Raw genomic sequence first — 23,482 nt, 5'->3', positions numbered from 1 at the left:
TTCATAGTCAAAAGGCGGTTCAGAACGCCATTGAAATGTTCCGCCCACCTGTCAAGTATCTTTTCCTTCTCTGTGATGAGCGTTAACCCGTCATCACTGAGGAGAGAGGACGAGGCTGACGGAGTTGGCCCTTAGACTTCCTCAAGTCTACAGTAAAAGTTTTTCCTGGTCCTGTCATGAGATTCGGCATAGCATTGGATCTCATCAGCTTTGGCATTCAGCCAGGATACTGCATATCCCGAAGCTTTTGCTGTACTATGCTGCCAGCGTTCCTCAGAGCGTCTTTTTGGCTGTGGAGGTGGGATCATCTATATAAGCCTTGTAAGCGCGATATTTGTCCTCTAGAAGCTACGTGATCTCGACAAGGTTCTCATCAAACCAGTCTTTGTGGGGTTTTTTTTTGGTGGAGGGCCCAAGACACTCGAAGGCTATATTGTACACTGTATTTCAAAGTGTGTTCCATGCTGCTTCCACGTCGTAGTCATCCAGCAGGGTGGAGTTCATGCGTTCTTCCTGGGTGTCAGCAATGTACTGAGAGGTGTAAGGCAACTTCAGCTTACCAACGTCGAGACGTTTTGAAACCAGTCTCCTGAGGACATATCCTGAGTTTGATCGGAAAGTTGAGAGGTGAAGTTTAGAGACTGTGAGACGATGATTTGTCCAATACTCCGTGCCGCAAATGATGAACAAACGAACTGTCTGTCTGTCTCTCTTCCTGACAATGACGTAGTCCTGATCCTTGTTTTCTACTTGTTCTCTTTGTTATTTCGACCGCATGTGTAGGGTCCCCACCAGCCACGGTAAACTGGCTATGGAAGGGTGGAGCAGGCAACATTTGGAATACCTTGTTTAATCCGCTCCTCTTGCCATGGAGGTGAGCAGTGCGTTCCTAAAGAGGGCTGCTCAGTCGCACAGGTGGCTGCCGAACTCCAACGCTGCTCTAGTCGGAGAAGAGCGGCCGTATGGCCTGTGCCGCCTGTGTGCAGGTCTGCATCTACCGACTTCCAGTGAACCCGCACCTGTCACATTTCTTGCTCGCTTGTCACCACAGGGCTTTGGGGTGGATAAAAGAAGGGATGGAAGATGATCAATGACTTGCGCGATGAGTTTGATTAAAATGAAGAAGGGTTGCGCTTCGCCGACCTCACTCTCTCGCCCGCAACCATTTATATCCAGTGGCAAGACAGATGTCAGGACGTCTGGAGATGGAGACAGATACAGCGGATGACCAAGACGTGCTATATGTGCCTTGGCTTGCTCCAAGCATTCCAAGATGCGTGCTGTGTCTGCCTTCTTCTCCGTTGAACCATGACGTTTTCCTCCGCAGAGTTCGCCTGTACACAGTCTTTACATGCGTTATAGGTAGACAAGCCCTCAATTAACAGGGTTTGAGACCCGTCAGTGCTTTGTGTAGAGAGTGCTCTCCTAGAGGGATCTCCCTTAAGAGTGTACAGGTTCCCTCTACCCGGACTAGTGGAGGGAAGGGGCTTCAGGCCATTGCAGGTAGTGAGACACAGCCCACTTCCCACAAAGCACATATATGACTGTGCACATATGTTGCTTAATTTTGATGTCAAAAATATTTAATATATTACGTTTAACTTAGATGAACATACAAGTGTCCATTATCACCATGTTTTAGCATGAGATTAAATAAATAAAACATTTTACGTAAAGGTCTGACATATTCACAATATCTTTGTTAAGTAAATAAAGAATATACGCACAGGGTAAATCAAGGGAATTTTCCTTCAATTTTCAATTTTAGGATAGGGATAAAGATTTACTTTTAAATCAAGTTATATATATTTGTTACTGAAATAATGTTTTGAAATGCTAATAAAAATTCTTCAAATAAAATGACCATGCAATATTTTTTGGTGTGAAAAGTGTCACAGTAGTTATTTCTTTTCTTTCATCAAAATTTCAAAATTACGTATTCCACTTTTATGATCAAGGGTAAAATTATATTCCTATATAATTTAGACGGCTCATTACAGAGCCAATATTGAATAAAAACTGAACAGGGTAATAACATGGTCTGCATTCAAAAGAATTTTCAAGAAAATATCATCCGAAATAAAATAGAAATTGCGTATTGAAAAACCAACCTTTTTCTTTCAAAAACACAGCTGGGAGAAAGAACAAGTTGGGTTGGTGTATATAAACAGTTGATACACCATTAAAGCCACAATCAATTGAATGCTATCATACATTTTCCGAAGGTAGAGATGTATGTCTTTCAAAAATTAACTATGAAAATTATTCACCCGAGATGGTACCGATACCGAAAAATTCATGGCCTGGCTCATGGACTATATGTCCTTTTGAAGACTCACAAGATCATTTCCCGTACAATTATTTTCGTTCTAAATGTAAGAACTTGAGCAAATCTTCATGAAGGGACATTGTCTATAGCCCACATTTATACAAGTCCATAGTTCAATTCAAACAATTTTTAGCTCACCTCGAAGGAAGTCGAGATGAGCTTATGCTATACCGTCGGTGTCGGCGTCGGCATTAGCGTCGGCGTCCCAGGTTAAAGTTTTAGGAGCAAGTCCGTTCCCAAGTAACTATAAGCCCTACCTGAACCAAACTTGCATGGATGATGCATCTAGGGATGTACACTACCAGACTTGCTTCGGATGCTGGATCTGACCTACATTTTCTAGATGAGTGACCAGGTTAAAGTTTTTGGAGCAAGTTAAAGTTTTTGGAGCAGGTCCATTCCCAAGGAATTATAAGCCCTACCCAGACCAAACTTGCATGGATGATGCATCTAGGGATGTACACTACCAGACTTGCTTCGGATGCTGGATCTGACCTACATTTTCCAGATGAGTGACCAGGTTAAAGTTTTTGGAGCAGGTCTATTCCCAAGGAACTATAAGCCCTACCTGGACCAAACTTGCATGGATGATGCATCTAGGAAAGGACACTACAAAACTTGCTTCGGATGCTGGATCTGACCTGTATTTTCCAGATGAGTCACCAGGTTAAAGTTTTTGGAGCAGGTTCATTTCACAGGAACTATAAGCCCTATTTGGACCAAACTTGCATGGATGATGCATTTAGGGATGGACACTACCAGACTTGCTTCGGATGCTGGATCTGACATACATTTTCATTCCCAAGTAACTATAAGCCCTATTTGGACCAAACTTGCATGGATGATGCATCTAGGGATGGACACTACCGGACTTGCTTCGGATGCTGGATCTGATCTACTTTTTCATTCCCAAGTAACTATAAGCCCTAGCTAAACCAAACTTGCATGGATGATGTATCAAGGGATAGACACTACCAGACTTGCTTCAGATGCTGGATCTGACCTACATTTTTATTCCCAAGTAACTATAAGCCCTAGCTAAACCAAAATTGCATGGATGATGTATCAAGGGATGGACACTACCAGACTTGCTTCAGATGCTGGATCTGACCTACATTTTCATTTCCAAGTAACTATAAGCCCTAGCTAAACCAAACTTGCATGAATGATGTATCAAGGGATAGACACTACCAGACTTGCTTCGGATGCTGGGTCTGACTTATATTTTCAATACAAGAGACCAGGTTAAAGTTTTGGGAACAGATCAATCCGAATGAACTTGGAAGTCCTTGATTACTGCAGTATTAACAGTTATGAATATTTGTTTACACCATACATGTTTTTCACGCTACACACGTAGAAATGTGTATATGCCATGAAAGGGGTTAAACACAACTTGCAAGAATATTGTTTTTTGGGATGAATACTAAATATTAAGAAAATTTGATGTGAGATTTGTATTGTACTTAAACTGATAACATTCGTCGAGGTGAGCTTCGTAATCTTTGATTACCTATGTTTTTGAAAACCAGTGCCTGCATTTTCCTCGAAAACTTCAATAAACCACTGGTTTGTGGTTTGCAAAGAGACTGCAGAATATCTAATGCTCTATGAAATTATTTCTTCTTAAAATTGCATTTCGAGCAACCAATCATATTGTTACAATCAGCCAATCGAATTTTTTTGTTTCAGAGGTCTCCTCCCCCTGCTGTCCATCATCATCATTACCAGATGTCCCCGCCCCCTCAGCCCGCTGTTCATCATTACTCCGCATTACCTCCCCTTGAGCCGTAAGTATCTTATTGTGTAAAATAAACGTAGTTCTTGAATTGCACTAAAAAACTTCTGAGTACTGTTAAATTTTGAAAAAAATATAATGAACTAAATTATAAATTAACCTAATCTTTGTGGATAACAGCATTTAATTCATTGTACAGTGTACTAGGTATATAGATATATATGTTGTATATAAATATGTTTTCTGATCAGAAATGGCCGAGCACCACCTCCACCAGGGTAGGTCACTCTGTCGGGAAAAGGGTCATGTATGAAATGATGGGTGTCTCTTGGACTCAACTTCCTTTATTATCTTGCATCTACTATTTTCCAAGTGCACTTTCTTATACATAAATATATACATTGCATCCATTATTTTTAAAAGTTCATTTGATCTCCCAGTTGACTTGTCTTAATGAGGTGGATGGTTATTTAGCACTTTGCCAGCTAGGATATATCTTCATACTTTTTATGGAAAATCTTTGAACTGATAAATTTTTAGCAGTTTATAGTAAAATTGATAACTTTCAAATTAATCAAATAAATTGGATAAAGAGAAAAATAGAGAATTGAACAAAAATATGTCCACATGTTTAATGACACCCCTCATGTAGAAGTCATACATGCTGTATAAAGGAATCTTGAGCAATCTTCTGGTTCATAGTCACTTTCCTCCATTCCCCTTTCTGTATATATCTACATCTTTATATTCTGCCTGATGAAATTCTTATATATAGCATACATGTAATTCTACATAAATGAAAATTCTTTGAGGATTCCAAATTCACGCAAAAACCATGAATGAATACAGAAAAAATTAATATAACACACTGAAATCTTCCAAGCATTCACTATTGTATGACCCAAGGCCTACATTGCTTACCTGTTTCTGTTCTTCTGTTATAAATAGAAATATATGGCTAGAAATATGTTTATTGCTCATCAGGAACTGCTCTCAAAATAGTGTATTATTTATGGATATAGAGAGGCATTTTTCTTGGACATTAATTTTGATTACTGATGGTAAGATACAAGAAAGAAAAGGATTTGTAGATGAGAGTGCAGGTTAATTGTAAGTGAAAATAAGATTGCACTAACTTATAGATTTTGGGCTTTTAAGGTTAACATATTATGTCTTATATGATGTCTTTTAGATTATAACAGTTAAATAATTAAATAGAAATGTGCAAATGTAATTTTAATTTCTTTGACTGGTGCTCTCAAACTGGTCTTTCTTTTAAATTTTGATCTGAATCTCGTGTGTATTTTCTTTTACAGGAGAATAGTCTCCCCAGTGAGGGGTGAGTTACAAGGCTATCAGCCTATTTACTACCAATGATTTCACCAAAACACCTTGGTAGAGTATTATTTGAATTTACTATTTATTTTTTTTTTATCCCCCTTCCCCTCCCCTAAATATCCTGGCTGCTCTAGAAATCATAATTCTCTTCATAGTTGAATGTTTTGACAGTGGTTGGTGGTGCATATTGCATGCATGGGTATTGCATTTGCATGAAGGAAACAATTGTTCTTTCATTTCAAAAATGAGAGATGCACTACATCTGAAAGATTGCATGCAGTTAACTTCATGGCAGGTTCACACGAATAAGCCTTAATTGCTTCAAAGTGATCAAGAAGTTTCTCTTGAACTCCTTGTAACAATCTTGAGATAAAAAATGATGATAAAAAATGAGCTAGGTTACATTCATTATTAAAGGCATACAAACTCATTTTCATGAAATTAATTTAAAAATTAACAACAGATATCAAACATAAACTCCGATTAAAAAAAATGTGATCTAGTCCATAGGATAATTTAACCTTGACAAAAACAGCCTCTATTGGGGTGTACGGTAGTGATGGTTTAATTCTAACTAATGTCTTTCTACTTTGCCTTGCTAACCACTAACTTTGCAAATCGGATGCTTCATCACAACAGAATGATTGTTGCACGTATGTTTTCACAGTAAGTAACATATTTACTAACCCATATATTTTAGAAGTTTATGATAATATTATAGTAGTTTAGATGTTTGATAGCTGTACCTAATGCCTAAATTGTTCAAAAATTGAAATGTGTAGAATTCGAAGTAATCTTTATTTGAAAATTTGACCATTAACCATTTATGAGAACATATGGTACAGGTATTCAAGTGTCATTTTAGAAGCCTTCTTAAAAAAATAAGTAATAATATAAGGTAAATTTAAGCTTCTTAAGCTTCTAAATCAAACATAGTTCATGTAGTAAGGAAAAAAACTGTATTCGACCCTATGAGCATCCTTGGTGATTAAAATTTAAATCAGTGCTTTTGTTGGGCTTCATTATGCAGAGTTAATGTAAAAATCAAGACATTAAAGAAAATTAACATGATGCTGATGCTGATTTTGTTTTTGCACATGCATGGTTGCATATTGGGATGAATTACAGTATAAAATACATAAGGCATGCACTGCAGCAAAAATGATGCCCATTATAAAATAAATTATTTCATAACATGGAAAACAAGTTATTGTATTGCTTTGTAATAATTGTAATATTCAGGACATTGTGTAGTGTAACCAAATTTTCAATTCCTCAGAAGAAGAGGAATGAAAAAGGAAAAAAAAAAAGATATTCTGATAGAAAAAATTCTGTCAGGAACTCATAGATGGTCTCACTTCTTAAAACAAAAAGTGAAGCAAGAGAATTGAGACTAACTCTGGGTTTCTGATGATTGGTTTAGAATTGATTTCAGTTTATACTGCATTGGTTTAGTTCAAGTTAGCTGTAATTGTGCTGTGGGTATGTCATTCCTTGTGCAAATTAGGTTTAACAAAGTCAATTGGCATGTCAATTAAGGAAGACTGAAAGATCAAACTGTATGGCAAAGGAAGAACATAGTCCTTTTAGATACTGGTTATTGGAGAGTTTGATGCATCAACAGAAATTTTCTAAAGCTGAAAATCTTTGAAATAGAAATTTATATATTTGTAGCCTTCATTAGGCCTATTGAAAACATATACACCCAAAAGTTGATTCTTAGATACCAAAAATTTATCTCAATTTTGTAGAATATGCTATACAGAAAGTACATGGATTAATTCATTTTGAAAAAAACAATTATTGGTACATTCAAATCTTATTTTCTTGGAACCAGCAGCCCCAGACAATCTGAACTTTGGGTTTATTCAAGGATTTAAGACAAAGCCTGGAATTGCATTCATGATTTACAACTGGTATCATAGACTCACCTAAGCATATCTCTGTTTTTCATACGGGGAATATTCAGTTAAATTTAGGCTTTTGCTCAGGGTGCAGATCATATTTCTACATAAAAATACATATAACACATGAACACTTTATTGTTATAAAGGAACTGATCACAATTACATTCAAAGGGTTTAGTAGCAATTAGAAAAACTGTTTGGAATGGTGTTTAATTCTCACTTGCAAAATGACAAAATCTTATTACACAAAGAGCATCAATCTTACAGCTTGTTGAGAAAAATTTGAAAAATAAGGTGTGTGGTCCTTTACTTTTAAAAATGAAATGCATTCTTCCTAATGCACTAACATTAATGTCTATCATGTACAAGTGTCTGCAATGTGAAATGTCACCAACAGCCTCAACCCAGGAGGCAATTTGACAAGTGTACCCTTTCATTTTTCTAGAGTTTTCTCTTGCACATTATGAATTAAACAAATCATCTGAGATTTGGAAAGGTACCACATTTGAATTTCATGTGATTATTTTCACATTTTCTGACATGTGAAATTTAAAAAGAAAAAAAAAATTAGAATATACCATGTAAATTTCACTTGAAAAGAACACACAACTAAAAGAGTGTGAAATTCAATGACATATGAAATTAAATGACATGAGAAAAAAAATGACATGTGAAATACAATGTGACATGACATGACGTGCAATGATTAGAATATAACGAAGTGTTAAAATACAATGACACAATATTTTCTTCACATGAAATTCATATGAGATGAACATTTGACTGTATATATTGATCAGCGTGATGGGCCAGTTTCTACTGGTAATTAAAAATGCACCTACACAATGTCCTAGAAATTTCAATTTTTTTTTTTCATTTTTAATGTTTATTATATGCACACAGCAATAAACTTTTCCACCACTGATCTGTGTTTTCTTGTTTTTTCAGCCACTACCACACTTCCCGGCTACTATTATTACAATGACGATGGGTCCAATTATTATGTGTACCACTGAGAAAGGTGAACTTTGAACTTTGACCTGGTGAAACTTGAACCTAAGGGTGAAACATTTCTATAGGATAATTCAAGTCATGTGATATCTGTGATAAAGTGTTGGGTGGCAACCATTTTGAAATTAGGATAGATAAATTAACTGTGAATTAGAAACCTGAAAATGAGAAAATTTACCAAAAAATATACAATATCATTCCTCCAAATTAGTGCTATTAAATTTTCTATCTTTATAGCTTGTCAGTTGCCAGTAACATCATATTTAGATTTTAAATTTTTAGTACATTGCATTAATGGTTTAAAGTATAATTTATATTTTTTTTAATATTTATTCTGTCACAAAATCTTTTATTTCATTTAGCAACAAATGTTGGATATTTATTTAACAATTTCATCATCAAAGTAGGAAGGAACATTTGTTTCCAAAACGGAACATGATGTAAATAATTTTATGTGATATTGGGAGCACCCATATTACTCATTTTGTTGTGTATAGAATGTATATGGATTTATATGCATAAATAAAGTCATTATTTTCACTAAAAAATTAATTGTTTTCTTGTCTTTGAAGTGGGATTTGGTTTTATTACAACCTAGTTGTTCTTTAATGACAGTGTATCTGTGGAATGTGTTGTAGTATGTTTTTGTTCCTTGGTTACTTGGTTTGTAACTATCTTGCATCCTTGTAAATGTTGCACCCTTAGAGGCTTTAAGTTAGTGGCTAAAAGTTTCAAAGTTGATCATTCTCAGTGGCTTCAGAATAAAGTTTAAAGTGGCTGGGAAAATAGGAAAGCTAATGCTTAGAATTCAATTCATTTTAGATAAATATGATAGTCATAATCTTGTATTAACTTACTCTATTTATATAATAATTAGGTGTTTCATAAGCTGATAAACTTCCAATTTAAAACTAATAAAAAGGAAATTGCGGAGCTTAAAATTACTTTGGTCCATATTCAGATCAATTTTCAATGCTTTAATGCTTTAATATACCCATAAAATTAATGTACTAAATTAATGTATGTATTAAATTGCTTATCAAGTTGTTTAATGGAGCAAACAATTTTAAACATTTTTCACTGTAACTTTTTGGAATTTTGATATTTGTAGTAAAAATTATATGCAACACTATCTTTTAAAAAAACAGGCATAAGTAATATTGATAAGTAATTAACCAACTTTTTAAACATATTTGTTAAGTGATTAAATGTGTACATTATCTAGTCCATGTTGATATTAAGGATACATTAGATAAGAAAAACTAATCGATTGAAAAAGTTTCAGAAATGATTTGAAAATGAGATTATAATTGCTTCCTCATATGTAAATATGATGCATGTAATGCTCAAATCTAACCACTCAAACTTTATCATAAAATTCCCAATAAATGTATCTAAATCAGTCAAGATTTTTTTTTTATATCTGGCCATATTTTACAAGCTTGGAAAGATTAGTATTGTAATATTCCCTGTCATTTACAATTTAACAAAGGATTTCATATTGCAAGGATTCCAGTTTTGACTGCATGTAGCCATACCACTTTAAAAGCTGCATGTATATAGGTATATCACCTTAAAGGCACCTCTAAATGCTTAAATATTGATATCTGTTGTGGCTTATGTCTATCTAGTCTTTTCCTTAGCAACCCCATTCATCCAAATGATGGCAATGTACAGAAAAAAGGCATTTACTTTATGAATTCAATGAAGTAGAAATCCATCCCTTTACCCTTCCTATAAAATAAATTTACCTGGAAGACTGCTCTAGGTAGCATAAAATTTTAATACACCTTTCAGAAAGAAAAATATGGGTGAAATTGTTGTTGACATGAATGTCTTTATAATGTAAGCGAACCAAGGTGTTTGGTGGAATCTGCTTTTATGTGTTTAATTTACATATCTATTTGCATTTTTGAATGCTTTCCTTTGTGTATTAGAATTTATCTTGATTTGTATTTGCCCCCTCTGTATTGAATTTGTATATCTTGTATTAATGCATGTGTTTGAGTTTAAATTTCTCTTGATATTTATATTCAATTATATTTTTCTGAATGTATTTGTCAACATTGTAAACATTGGTTTTACACACAAGCAGAGGCAAGTTTATGCATAAACACTCAACTGCTTGTATGGAAAATTCTGTGAGAATTAATTTATAAGCCCTGCAATATTACAAGACAAATACCTTTAAGTTCCTAAATTGATTTTCTCAAATCCATTACAAGAATAATTCTCTATGTTCATAAACAATTTTAAAATCTTAGGATAGTTAGAACAAATGATAAAGTAACAGTTAAGTGGCATTCTTGTTTTAGTAAATGTTACTCTGCATGTAGTAATCCATAAATTGATATCTTAAGGTCTTTGATTTCAATGCTGTATAAACATGCTGTATTAAAGACAAACTTATAAAAGAAATTGATATACAATATTCTTAATTTGAACTTTTTTTTTTGAAAATCTTGATATTCGTTTTTAATAGGATTAAAATTTTTATCACAACCTAAAATTAAAAAGCTCAAGAGAGTTTATATATACCTACCAAAATCATACTGAACATGCACTTTAAAAGGCAAGTGCAGGTACAGTTTAACTCAGATATCTCAAACACTGATATCTTTAATACCATGGATTATGTCGAAGAAATTTTGATGACCCAATCACTTATTTTTTAAGTATTTAATTAACTCCTGATTATAATCTCAAATCTTTATCCCATTGAGTTGGAATAATGAGGTTTGCCTATATTCATTAAGTTTATAGAATTATTTACTGGATACAAGCAATCAAATGGAGGGTTTTAGAACAGGTTCATTTCCAAATGTCTTTTAAGTCTTAACTAAGTTAACTAATCTTGCATAGAATTTGGTTACTAAAATATGTAGTCTTAGTGAAGCGTTGGATGCTGTTGGAGACCTTTTCTATCTAGAAAGGTGAACATGCAGGGAGATGTTTTCAGAGAACTCCCATTCTTAGATAATTAGTCCTACTTTTAGAAGTCAGCTTGCAAATCTTGGGTTGCAACCAACAGATCATGCTTTAGATGCAGCTATACATAACTATTATTTTACGGATGTTATAGCTGTAAATGGAGGTTGTATGCCTTGGAAGCCATTTCAGTTTTGGGCCACGACCAAGCAAAGATTTCTTGACAAGCAAAAAAAAAAGGCTCATGCATTTATAGAAGGTGCACATCCATAGAATAGCTATGTTTACCAAATACTGGTAAAAATATTGGGGGAGGGGGCCCTTACAAAGTGCATATACAGTCAAACCTTGAAATGTTGTACCTAATGGGACTAAGAAAAAAATGGAGATATCTAGGGATTGAGATATCAAGTCTCAAATATCAAGGTGATATACTTTAAAAAGAAAAAGAAGTTGGGACTTCCAAGTCACTGACATACTGTATTCATGCTATTCAAGATATCAGTGTCTGAGATACTGAAGTTCAATTGTTAACTATATCTTATCAACATACTATACTTGACTATCGTTACAGAGATGATGCATAAGAACCTTGATGTGGACAATGCTACTAATTTGAAAAAAAAATGAAATTCTAAAATAAATAGTATTATTGGCCAAATTTGCAAAGATATTGCATTTAGGGATTAAAGCATGTGTCACTTGAGATGTTTGAAATACTGCATGTGACCTACTTTTACAAGATGAATGTTTTTGAAAAAGTCCAAATTCCAATCTAAGCCCAAAGACCAACTTACACACTATTGCTTTTCACTCATGACCAATCTGCCATTTATGTTTTGGTTAAGTTTTTACATTGTATTTATGAAGAATCAATGTGAAGATATCCCCCTTAACATATTCAACATTTTAAAATTATGATGATAATTTGAGTAATAGAATGAAAACAGTAATTTTTTTGTTAGTTGATGCTCCTCGGGCTATAGAGCCTCGGGTCATAGCTGTCCCGGAACGTCAGCCAACCTTGGTGTCTCCACAGCCAGGTTTGTATGATCTGTATTTATTAACACAGTGAGACCTGTCCAATCTGACATGCACTGGGAGACAAATCCTGCATCAGAATAGAGAGGATGTTGGATTGCACAGTGTAAAATAACATGAAAGTTAGAAAAATGGGAAAGATTTGTTTTTGTCGGAATTTACAGTGTGACAGATTGCACAAGTGTTGGATTAGACAGTTTTCACTGTAATATTGATAAAATATGAACCTTGAAAAGTCAGAGCTGAATGTAAATTAATTAATGCTTGTAATTTACATCATAATTATTAGACTGCTGCACAAAGCAGAATGTTTTGAAACATAAGTTTATGTGTTGCTTGTGTAAAAGTGTAACCTGAAATGTTCATCCAGAAAATTTAAAAAGTACTTTATTTATTTATTATTCAAATTTCAAAATTAAATCAGCAGCACAAATAATTTGAGTTCAAAGATTCATTTTGAGATGCATGATTGCAGTGACATATAATTTAAAAAGAGATTCAATGGTCTTTCAAACTTGAAGCATATTTGCACTTGAACATGTGACAGCATTATCGCACACAATACCTAAATAAAAAGATTATGTTCAGTTAAATAATTAGTAAAAGAACCAATTAAGCATGCATTCTTAAGTATAAAGTTTCACTCATAAATAACTAAATGCATTGTGGACTTTCAATGATATGATAAATGTTTGATAGAGTTAAAAACCAGCATTATCCTTGTTGCTTGGCAATAATTATTATGGATGCATTGATGTAGGGTATAAATTCGTAAGCGAAATGGAAAGTTTGGGGCAATAAAAATTTGATTCTCTTTCAGGGGTGAATGTTATGAAGTGTAAATAGTGATATGGTAGATTGCTACTCAAATGTTAATCGATCTCCAAATGTCTGCCATTAAAATGAATTGATCTATTCATATTACTTTGGATGCACATGAATATAACATGTCTATGAATACATAATGGAAATTATATAAGACTCCTTATATAGAATATGAAATCTTTATCGTAAAGAAAACATTTATTCTTTGCATTACCAATTAAGTTGAATGACCAGTTACAAATTCTTATTAAAATAATGAAAAAGTAAAGGAGGATCAAAAAAAATTAATCTTTACAATTTTTCATTTAATATATTACACTCCTTTTATGCTGTGTCATGCAACCAGGTGTAATCATGTAATCATACATATGATTACATGTAATCAGGTTACATGTAGTCAGGTGTTGTTACATGTAATCAGATGTTACATGTAGTCAGGTGTTGTTACATGTAATCAGGTGTTACATGTAGTCAGGTGTTGTTACATGTAATCAGCTGTTATTGTAATTAGGCATTGTTACAGTTGTTATCAGTTTTGTTAAATTAATCAGCTGCTGTTACTTGTAATCAGGTGTTATTATATGTAATTTAGTGTTGTTCACATGGTATCAGGTACATGTAAGGTGTTGCTGTATAATATCAGTGTTGTTTTATTTTAATGTAATTACGTGTGGTTACATGTTATCAGTTGTTGTTATATAATACCAGGTGTTTTTACATGTAATCAAGTGTTTTCACATGTTATCAGGTACTATTAATTTGATCAGGTGCTGTTACATTGTAATCAGGTGATATTACATGTAATCAGTTGTTGCTACATGTTATCAGGTACTATTACGTGTAATTAAATGTCGTTACATTTGATCAAGTGTTACATGTTATCAGTTGTTGTTATTACATGTAGTATTATATGTAGTGAAATGTTGTAACATTTGATCAGGTGCTGTTTCATGTAAATAATCAATTGTTGTAACATGTGATAAGGTGTTACATTTGATCAGGTATATAATTAACATCTTCCTTACAATGTTTTGTCATGTTTATTAAAACCATTTTAATTTATTTCTTTTAAATTACTTCAGGAGCCAGACGATCGGTAAAGAAAAAATCTATTCCTTTCCCAGGCCCTAGTAAGTAAAATTTAGATGTTCGAATGTTTTAAATTTCATGAAGTATTGCATGCATATATTTTTATTAAACTTGAAGAAATTTACATGGATTTATGATTTTATTTTTCAGAAGGCCTGAGAAAGTTCCGCCATGTTGCTTACGCTGCTTGGTTTATTTCTGCACTTAAAGCACTTAGAGAAAAGGTATCTACTAACAAAACTAACAACTAGTAACCACTGTTATACATCAGGTCGACAAAATTTCATCTAAAATTGGACAAGAGAATTATAAGATGATAAATTTCTGATGAGCAGGTGTGCGAGGAGAAAAATATTTGAATTTTTTCCCCAATGTTTGATATCTAGAACTTTATTGAAACTTACTAGAGACCTAAATATTTTGACAGATTGAGTTGAAGGTCTCAATTTAATTATTTTTATATAGATATATACAATATATGATACAGGACCTTTTTTGAGCTTTACTGATCACATTTTGTCTGTTGTCCATCAGTCTGTCTGTCTTTCTGTCTGTATGTAAACTTTTTACATTTTAGACTTCTTCACCAGAACCACTTTGTCAATTTTAACTTAACTTAATTTGCCACAAAGCATCCTTGGGTGAAGGGGATTTAAGTTTAAGTTTGTTCATATGAAGGGCCTCACCCTCATTCAAGGGTGATCAGAAATAGTGAAATTTTTTTCCATAATATTAAAAAAACTTCTCAAGAGCAACTTTGCCAGGGAAAATGAACCTTATGGGAAACATTTTCAGGTAATGTAGATTCAATTTTCTTCCACAAGGGATGATCAAAGTTTTAGTACATAGAATTATATAGGAAAAAATTTTAAAAAACCTTTTTCTCAAGAACAACAAAGCCACGATTGGTCACATTTCTATGGAAGCATCCTCAGGTAGTGTAGATTAAGATTTGTTCAAATCATGACAGGGGAGGGTGGGGGCCAATGTAAGTTCAAAGGGTAAAAAAGAAAAAGTTAGTCAAAGAAATATGCAAGCATTCATGTTTGTTCAAATCATAGCCCACTCCCCTTTAAGGATAGGTTGGGACCACTTATATATTTAATTTAGAAACTTTCAATTCTGAACTGATTTCTACTTTTTCCCATCCACAATTAATGCTTAGGTGAGAGATGTGGCCCATTGTTTTAATAGCTAGCCTCTCAGATCATTTATTCAGATACATATTTTACTGTTATGTTATTTATTTTAGCAAAGAATATAAGGTTTATCTATATTGCTCTGATGTTGTCTAAATTGTTTTCAAATTCCCCCCAAAAATGTTCTTTTTTTGTTTATAAACTAGTAGTTCATCTTTTAAATATGAAAAATTTTCTATAATTTTTACCACTCTTCTACTAACAAATTCTTCCAACAAGAATACTCAGAATAAATCTGCTTCTATTACCATTATAGTCCTATAGATTATTTACTGAAAACAATCCATTCCTCCATTTTTCCAACAATCCATTTCTCTTATCTCTTACTGATTTTTATGCCCCCTTATGATGAAGGGAGGGCATATTGCTTTGCTGCTGTCTGTCGGTTGGTATGTCTGTCAGTCCACCAAGTTTCCATTCATTTACTTTGCAGGGGTTGCACAAACTGAAATGAAATTTGGTATACAAATTTATCATAAAAATATCTAATTCAAGTTAAGTTGTGGTAATGATCAAGCCATTTTGGACAGAGTTATGCTTGTTTTGAGTTATGCAGAGTTGGACTTGCAGAGGTTGCATATACTAATAATGAAATCTGGTATACAGATTAATCATAAAAATATCTAGGTCAAGTTCTGTTTTGGGTACAATCAAGCCATTTTTGACTTAGTTAAGCCCCTTGGACTTATAAAATTTCCATTTATTTAGAGGGGGCATAAGTGTTTCACAAACAACTCTTTATTTTGAATTATAAACAGTTTCTTTGCTATACCGCTAGTCCACATTTCAGACCAGGTCAGAGGTTTGTGTGCTGTGTTGTAATTTCCTGTTATTTTGACAATTCATCAATAACTAACACATGTTAACACTGCAGTTATTTTATCTTTATTAGCAATAACAAATTAACACTAGTTGTTTTTATCAATAGACAGTACGTAACTAACTGACACTTTTTTTCTATCAATTTTATCACTTAGCAGTAGTAAACTAACAAATTTAAACATTGTTCATGTATATTGTAAATAAATCTATATATGCTTGCAACTTAATATTACTTACCTAACAAAATCTGAGCAAGATCTTATCTTATATGTATATGAAATTATTTAATTACTTAATATCTCATTAGTTTAAAAGATTTTTCATTAGTACATAAGAAGTTGAAAAAGAGTAATTTTCCAGTCATTTTGTAGATTTATTTGTAGATTAATTTTTAAAAAATTAAATAAATTCTTTTATGATTCAATTTCTTACTTCAGTTGATAATTTTTTGAATTTACAGAATGCAGGAAGTCGCCCCAGTAGTGTATTTTTATTTGGAATAATCTTAAAAGAAATAGTCGCAGCACTTCACAGAATATACCTCAATGTAAGTGAAATTTAAGTTTCTTTTTATCCTTTATCATGAATCTTCATCATTTTCAACTATGCAAGAAATAAAAAAAAATAATGACCATTTAAGTATGAACATGACCCATCATCCTTCATCTTTGGAGTACAAGAGCTCTCCTGACCCATTCATTTTTGAGGAAGTAAAATGAATACATGTACATGTATAAATGATCATTATTAAAAATTAATTACCATGTGGGAATAATAAATATATTTTAATATGTGGGAATAATAAACATATCTTAATATTTTTTTTCAGGGGGGGGGGGGGGGGGGATTTGATAGCATTAATGCTCATACTTGCAAATTATAAAATTTAAATTTACTGAGCTATTTAGAACTTGGGATATTTTTTTTTTGGGGGGGGGGGTCAGTAGAATTTGAATTATAATTTATTGATTATGTGATGTTGCTCTTTTTGAGGGAAATTGTATTTAATTTCAGCCTAGTGGAAATATATACCCAGTCGTTGCAGATGCAATAAACCCTAAGGCTTATGATCTGTCTAACCTGGTGCGGGGGAGAACTGGGGAACGAGAGGGACAGACAATGATTCAGGAATTACAGTATATAGTAGAGAACCTGATCTACCACATCACAGAAATCATGGTAAGTGGTTTACCACATCACAGAAATCATGGTAAGTGGTTTACCACATCAGAGAAAGAAAGTGGTGCACCATGTCACAGAATACATTGTAGGTGGTTTGCCCCATTATAGAAAATTATGGTATTACTGAGTGGTTTAAACCACATCACAGAAATAATGGTAGGTGGTTTATACACATCACAGAAATTATGATAAATGGTTTACCATTTTACAGAAATTATGGTAACTGGTATTTGACATGATAGTCTTTAACTTAGTCAAGTGATCTGCACTTTTGCATCATTTAAGATGTACTGTAAACCAACTTTTATTCACGACGACTTAATTTCGCGATTTAATAGGGATGACCTAATTCGCAACAATTAATTTTTGTGATCTAAGCCTTTTTGGATCTGTTGTTAATAAACACATATACACTTTAAGGACCGGTTCATGGCGAGAAATATTCGCTATAACGAGGCTCTCGCGAACTAAGCGAAAATTTCTCACACGCGAATAAAAGTTGGTTTACAGTGAATGGCAAAACTTGCTGGAACTTTTGTAATGATTTTAAGTTATCATCATAATGAAATTTCCTGAAGTTTGATCACCTATACTCAATGAATTTACAGCCCAGCACTGGTGTCTTAGGAACTCATAGAAAATCAGCTGTTTATGAACTTATCAGAAATGGAAAGAGGTTTCCTGATGGTTATTTCTGGCAAGTCGAATTGGTAAGTCTGGGATTTGACTTTATCTATCTTACATGTATCAAAGGAGAATAAAACTGACTTCCAAGAAAATCTTAAAGATAGATAATGGGGGGAAAAATCTAGATAATTAGGTTATTTTTTGTGTTGCCTACAGAGAATGGTGGGCAATTGTAGGAATTATCCATCATTTGTTGGAATATAGAAGTCCTACTTTTACACATACCCCACTTCTGTCATTGAATTGCAGGACAGACTCCAGTTTACAGAGAATGGTAGAACCACAAGTATCGGAGACCCAGAGGCCTTTATGTTAATCATCGGGATCTTTATATCCAGAAGTCTGATCACGACGCTACTAATGAAACCCGTAGACTACGGACTGTCTAATCAGCAGTTGTCAGATGTCGCCGAGCGTAATCTCAAGGTCATCGCTACGACAATGCTTTACCTTGTACGACGAGTTTCCGTATCCAGAGGAAGAGCTATGATGGTGAATGTTTTTTTGTTTCTCTAGAAACCACATCCAATTTGTATATTTTTTAAATTGTTGATGAAAATTCTGATTGATGTTTGATCTTTGACTTTATTTAGAGTATGCCAGGAGAGATTGCGAAGTACCTATACTCAGATGAGGAAATGAGACCAATTTACAGCAGGATTGCTAAGTCTTTCAATTATGCAGAGGTATGACTGATCATCAAAAATACACCGCAACAAAATCAAATTCCACAATACCTGCATGATGTTGTAAAATGTGCTCAATCATTCTAGGTACATGTCCTTTAAAATACTCTTTAAATCAAGTCTTATGTAAAAATTTCTTTGTTTTACAGGGCCTTTTGAGGGAATGGGGCCAGGAGTACATCAAAAGACTCAGGAATGCACCCACACTCAAGAACTGAGAAAAATTAGTGAATAATTTTTTTAATATCACAAATTTCGCTGTGCCACTTCAAGAGAGATAATGCAATAACTCTAAGCTAAAAGACAACCAATTTAGAGCTATTGATGCATTTTTCTTTTGCATAGATCATCATATGAGGAAAAGTGCCAAAAATTTGTTTGCACCTATGACACAAGCAAATACCAGCATAAGCAGTGCATGGTTTCCCATACCAAACCATTCTCACAATTTGCTCATGAGTAGCTCACGTGAGGACTAACCAGATTTCCTCACCTGAGTTGCTCACGTGAGTCTCATGTGCAATTTAACATGCAAATTCGGTAAAATGCTCACGTGAGCAGGCTTCTGCACATGAGCATTTTTTTGCTCACGTGAGGAATCATTTTGCTCACCTAGAATATTGCTCACATGAGTCTCATGAGGCTCATGAGACTCATGTGCAACAATTGCTCACTTGAACAAGCAACAATAGAACAAAATTCAGATTACTAACATTATATAATTATGTAATTTTAAAATGTATTTCATCAGTTACCCAAATGAAAAAAAGGGGGAAACAAAATACTATAACAAACTACTTACAAAACATATGTTTTGAAAGTGTTTTGATAGTATAGCAAATCACATGCAAATGAGCTAACAAAACACTATAACAAGTTACTTTGAAAACACTCTAACAAACTACTAACAAAACGCTTTAACAAAATACTTACGAAACACTCTAACAAACTACTAACAAAACACTGTGTTTTGATAGTATTCCATTAGTATAGAAAATCACATGCAAATGAGGCTAACAAAACACTCTAACAAAATACTAACAAAGCATAAGTAACAAATCATCAATAAACCACTAAATTTGAATTTTTAAAATTATAATTAGCAAATTCACAAGTCTTTGAAAACATCTAAACACAGTCTCATATTGAAACATATTATAAACATCTTGTTTCACAGTATTTTGAATTCCAGGTTTGACATTATTGTTCAATAGACAATAGCACACCATTCCTACATTTAAAAACACCAAGTTCGATTCATGATCACTCTCTTATATCGATCATTCTCTGCAGTGAAATCCTTTGGTGTAAGAGATATAATTCTCAATCCATTGACCATTTCTCCATTCACATACATTTTCACAGAATTTTCAAGTATAATTTATAATTCATTTAACCCAGTGCTTATAAACTGATCTAAGCTGGGTAGTATATGGATTAAAGGTGACAATCTTAAAATGAACAAAAACCCAATAAAAACAGGCCATATACACATCCACATTCACAGATTGAAGGTTTAACTGTAGTCCAGTTTAAAAGAACTTTATGTCATGCAATAAATAAATACCTCTGTTATATCCAGATTCATCCTGATTTTGCTTTTTCCAATCAGGGATCAATATATATACTAACACTTTACATGTCCCTTCACCAATCTCTATGTTTCTCTCTGACCTAGTGCTGGTGGTTTGAAAATTGGCGCAAAACTAGTAACACAGGATATAAATAGATAAGTTGTTCTTGGAAGATTTTACTGCTCTTAGATAAGTCAACCCTTAACATGTCTGTTAATCAAATGAAATGCTAACAAAATATTAATTTGATGCAGACAAGTATAATGAAACACTTTCAAAATGCAATTTCATTCTGCAGAGTGTAATGAAACATTAATAAAACACCAACATTGTAATGAAACATTAACAAAATACCATGCCACCCCATCCTGTAAAGTATAGCATTGATGTTTCGTTAAATGCAACACTTTCAAAACATACTAAGAAAATATAAAAGTATGATTTGGTAGTGTTTTGAAGATATTTTGAAAGTATTTTGTTAGATTTCTTTTTCATTTGGGTACATTTTAAAATACTCTTGAGCAACATATACATGTAAATAGATGCTTGCATAATTATATTCAGTGAACTTCATTTTTTAAACTTAAAATGAAATAAAAAATTAAATTAAATTATCATAATTATGTACAGTACACATCAATCAAAGTATTGTTATCCAATAGTTCCATTTCAAGTAGACTAACATAGAACATCCAATGTAAATGTCCAGTCAACATTTTTGACTGCACTAGTACTAGATGGATTAAAGTTGTCTTAAAGTAAAATGTCTTGGAGGCTAAGTAGATGTTTCTGCCTTTGCCGAATTTATCAGTGGCATGCATTCATACTTGTGTGTAAAATAAATAATCCAGTGGTCATTAGAATCAGAACCAATTCGAATTCATCCTGTTCCATTCTTTTTCCTTGCATTTCCTTTAAATGAGTGCCAACATCAGAACTTTGTCATGTATGCAAGCTCAGCTAGGGCCCGTGATTAATCTGCAGATCCTTTGATTCCAACTTTCATCTGCAAAAAATTTGAAGTTATAGTTAGTATATTTTCAAGGTTCCGTTGGTCATGAAAATTAAGCCAGTCAATAGAAAAATCATATGCATCAATATTTAATTAGCAACTTAAATACATGTAAATTCATAGAATACCGCACTGAGGCTGTCAATTGTACACTCTGACCTGTTCTTACCATATTTATAGTTCTTAATTAAACTGTAATTCCTGACAACATTCTGCATTAAATATATCAAAATTAAATACACTGATATAACACAAAAACATATTTTTTTTAAATTAGTAATATCTGAAATGAGAAGGGGGGATAGTAAATTTCAAAGCACTTACCCTATTCTCAGATCAGCAAATCTTTGAAATTTTCCTTCATTGTGGCTGCACCATGGTAATATCTAATTGATCTTTAATCATTTCCTCATCCATGAACATACTGGATACATTTGTAACTTTTAAAGGCTGGCATCTAGTTCAAAATGGTGATGACATGTATTTCCAAAAGCATATTTCAGTTCTTTACTGTATTAATCCATATACTTTAAAGTTCAGTGTCCCTCACAAACATTTTGTATTGAAATTTTGAACTGCTCTGAGAAGGCGCACAAATCCTGACTGGCTCTCCTCATTGGATACTGCCCCACTTCAAGTAACAGTGGGGGACACAACAGGTTGTTTAGGTAGAGCAAAGTATTTTCAAATTGATGGGAATTGAAGATTAGAAGCTCAAGAAATTAAGATATTCCTGCCTGGTCCCCAATCATTTGTGATACTATCAGCAGGAAGTGTTAACACTTAACACATGGTCAATTTGTAATAAAGGCTTGGGAAAGCTTGGACCACATAGAGTGACAAAGTATTTTTTCCTCACGTGAGCCTCACGTGAGGAATTGAGACTTGTAATTCTTTGGTTTTGGTTCTACTCGTAATACTGAATTTTGATTATGTCCAATTTCCTCACCTCTTGCTCATGTGAGAAAACTGAACTTAGAAAAATCACTACCAATGCTATATCTTAAATAAGGCTGTTCTTAGGTGAGCAAATTGAATAGACTTTTGCTCATGAGCATTGAGGTGAGCATAATTTTGCACATGTGCATTTTGGTTAGTATTTTCCTCCCTAACAAAGACTAACAATCTGCACATGAGCAAAATCCAATTCTACCTAATTTGCATACAATTCTTACTTGATTCTCATGTGAGTCTCATGAGCTTCTCATGAGCATTTGTTAGAATGTTTGGTACGGGTTCAGCAACAATCTCATGATACAGTTTCTTTATGCAGTCTTCTTGCATTAAAAAAAAAGGTGTCCACCAAAAGAGCAAAAAATATTTAGGGGCCTCAAAATGCATATCATCAAAGAAGCACATTGACGATATTAGAGATTTATACCTGTTCCAATGATGTATACATGCACACTATTAAAGCTGGGAATTCCAAATAGCTTTCAGTTTTCTATGCATTTTAATCTGAACACATTTTGTATTTCATTGTTAGAAAAAAAATCCAATAGCTTTTGGATTGAGTTCAATTCCCTTCAGTTTTTAGGGAATAGCTTTCTCTGTATCAGTAACATACACCTTCAATCTTTGCATATGTACTGGCTTAATTTTGTGACCAAAAATCCAACTCATATTGTAAACCAATTAACAATTATTCTCTTTTTTTGTGATTAGAGAGGTGGAATCCATCTGCAACTATTATTATTTGTGACTGATTTAACATTCTACCTAGAAACATAAGTAAAGTATTGCTTATGGATGAGAAATATTCATGAATGAAAGAAGGTCACGAAACTTGCAGATAGTTCTGGCTTGCAAATACCCCTGGTAACACTTAGTTAATAGTACTTTTTTTTCTTTCCAGTATCACTTGAAGGACATACAAACTGTTACAAAGGAAAACTTAATGTTAAATTCAAGTGAATATCTTAAATCTCTTAAATTTTTTTCAACCCTATGTACATTTTTCGTAGTCTTTGAACTACTGCCTGGTAAAGATTTTCTGAAAATCGGAACTTAAATATTTTTAATTAATTCACTAATACATGTGTATAACAATATATTGAAATCTTGCCATAAGTTCTACAAAAATTATGCCAAAAGGAACGTGCATGTTAAATGAA

General features: G+C 33.3%; 1 protein-coding gene across 5 annotated transcripts in view; it reads left to right on the top strand.

The window, feature by feature from the left end:
- The window catches only part of LOC134264056 (uncharacterized), a 44,854-nt gene extending 25,776 nt beyond the window's left edge, over positions 1-19,078 (top strand). For 4 of the 5 annotated variants that reach the window (XM_062746354.1, XM_062746355.1, XM_062746357.1 and 1 more), the window contains 10 exons: positions 4,022-4,119; positions 5,384-5,406; positions 12,217-12,294; positions 14,200-14,213; positions 16,688-16,774; positions 17,242-17,406; positions 18,018-18,119; positions 18,346-18,588; positions 18,690-18,782; positions 18,932-19,078. In XM_062746354.1, the coding sequence (XP_062602338.1) occupies positions 4,022-4,119; positions 5,384-5,406; positions 12,217-12,294; positions 14,200-14,213; positions 16,688-16,774; positions 17,242-17,406; positions 18,018-18,119; positions 18,346-18,588; positions 18,690-18,782; positions 18,932-19,000 (972 nt within the window). In that variant the 3' untranslated portion in view covers positions 19,001-19,078. The remainder of the gene's footprint in view (positions 1-4,021; positions 4,120-5,383; positions 5,407-12,216; positions 12,295-14,199; positions 14,214-16,687; positions 16,775-17,241; positions 17,407-18,017; positions 18,120-18,345; positions 18,589-18,689; positions 18,783-18,931) is intronic. The other variant, XM_062746358.1, reaches the window with a different exon arrangement.
- Positions 19,079-23,482: the final 4,404 nt, after the last annotated feature.

Source organism: Saccostrea cucullata, unplaced genomic scaffold (genome assembly GCF_032062105.1).
Source record: "Saccostrea cucullata isolate Sc308-1 unplaced genomic scaffold, CSIRO_AGI_Scuc_v1 ctg793, whole genome shotgun sequence".
NCBI classification, from domain to species: domain Eukaryota; kingdom Metazoa; phylum Mollusca; class Bivalvia; order Ostreida; family Ostreidae; genus Saccostrea; species Saccostrea cuccullata.
The sequence above is the reverse complement of the archived record's forward strand: the minus strand, read 5'-3'. Positions and strand labels throughout refer to the sequence as shown.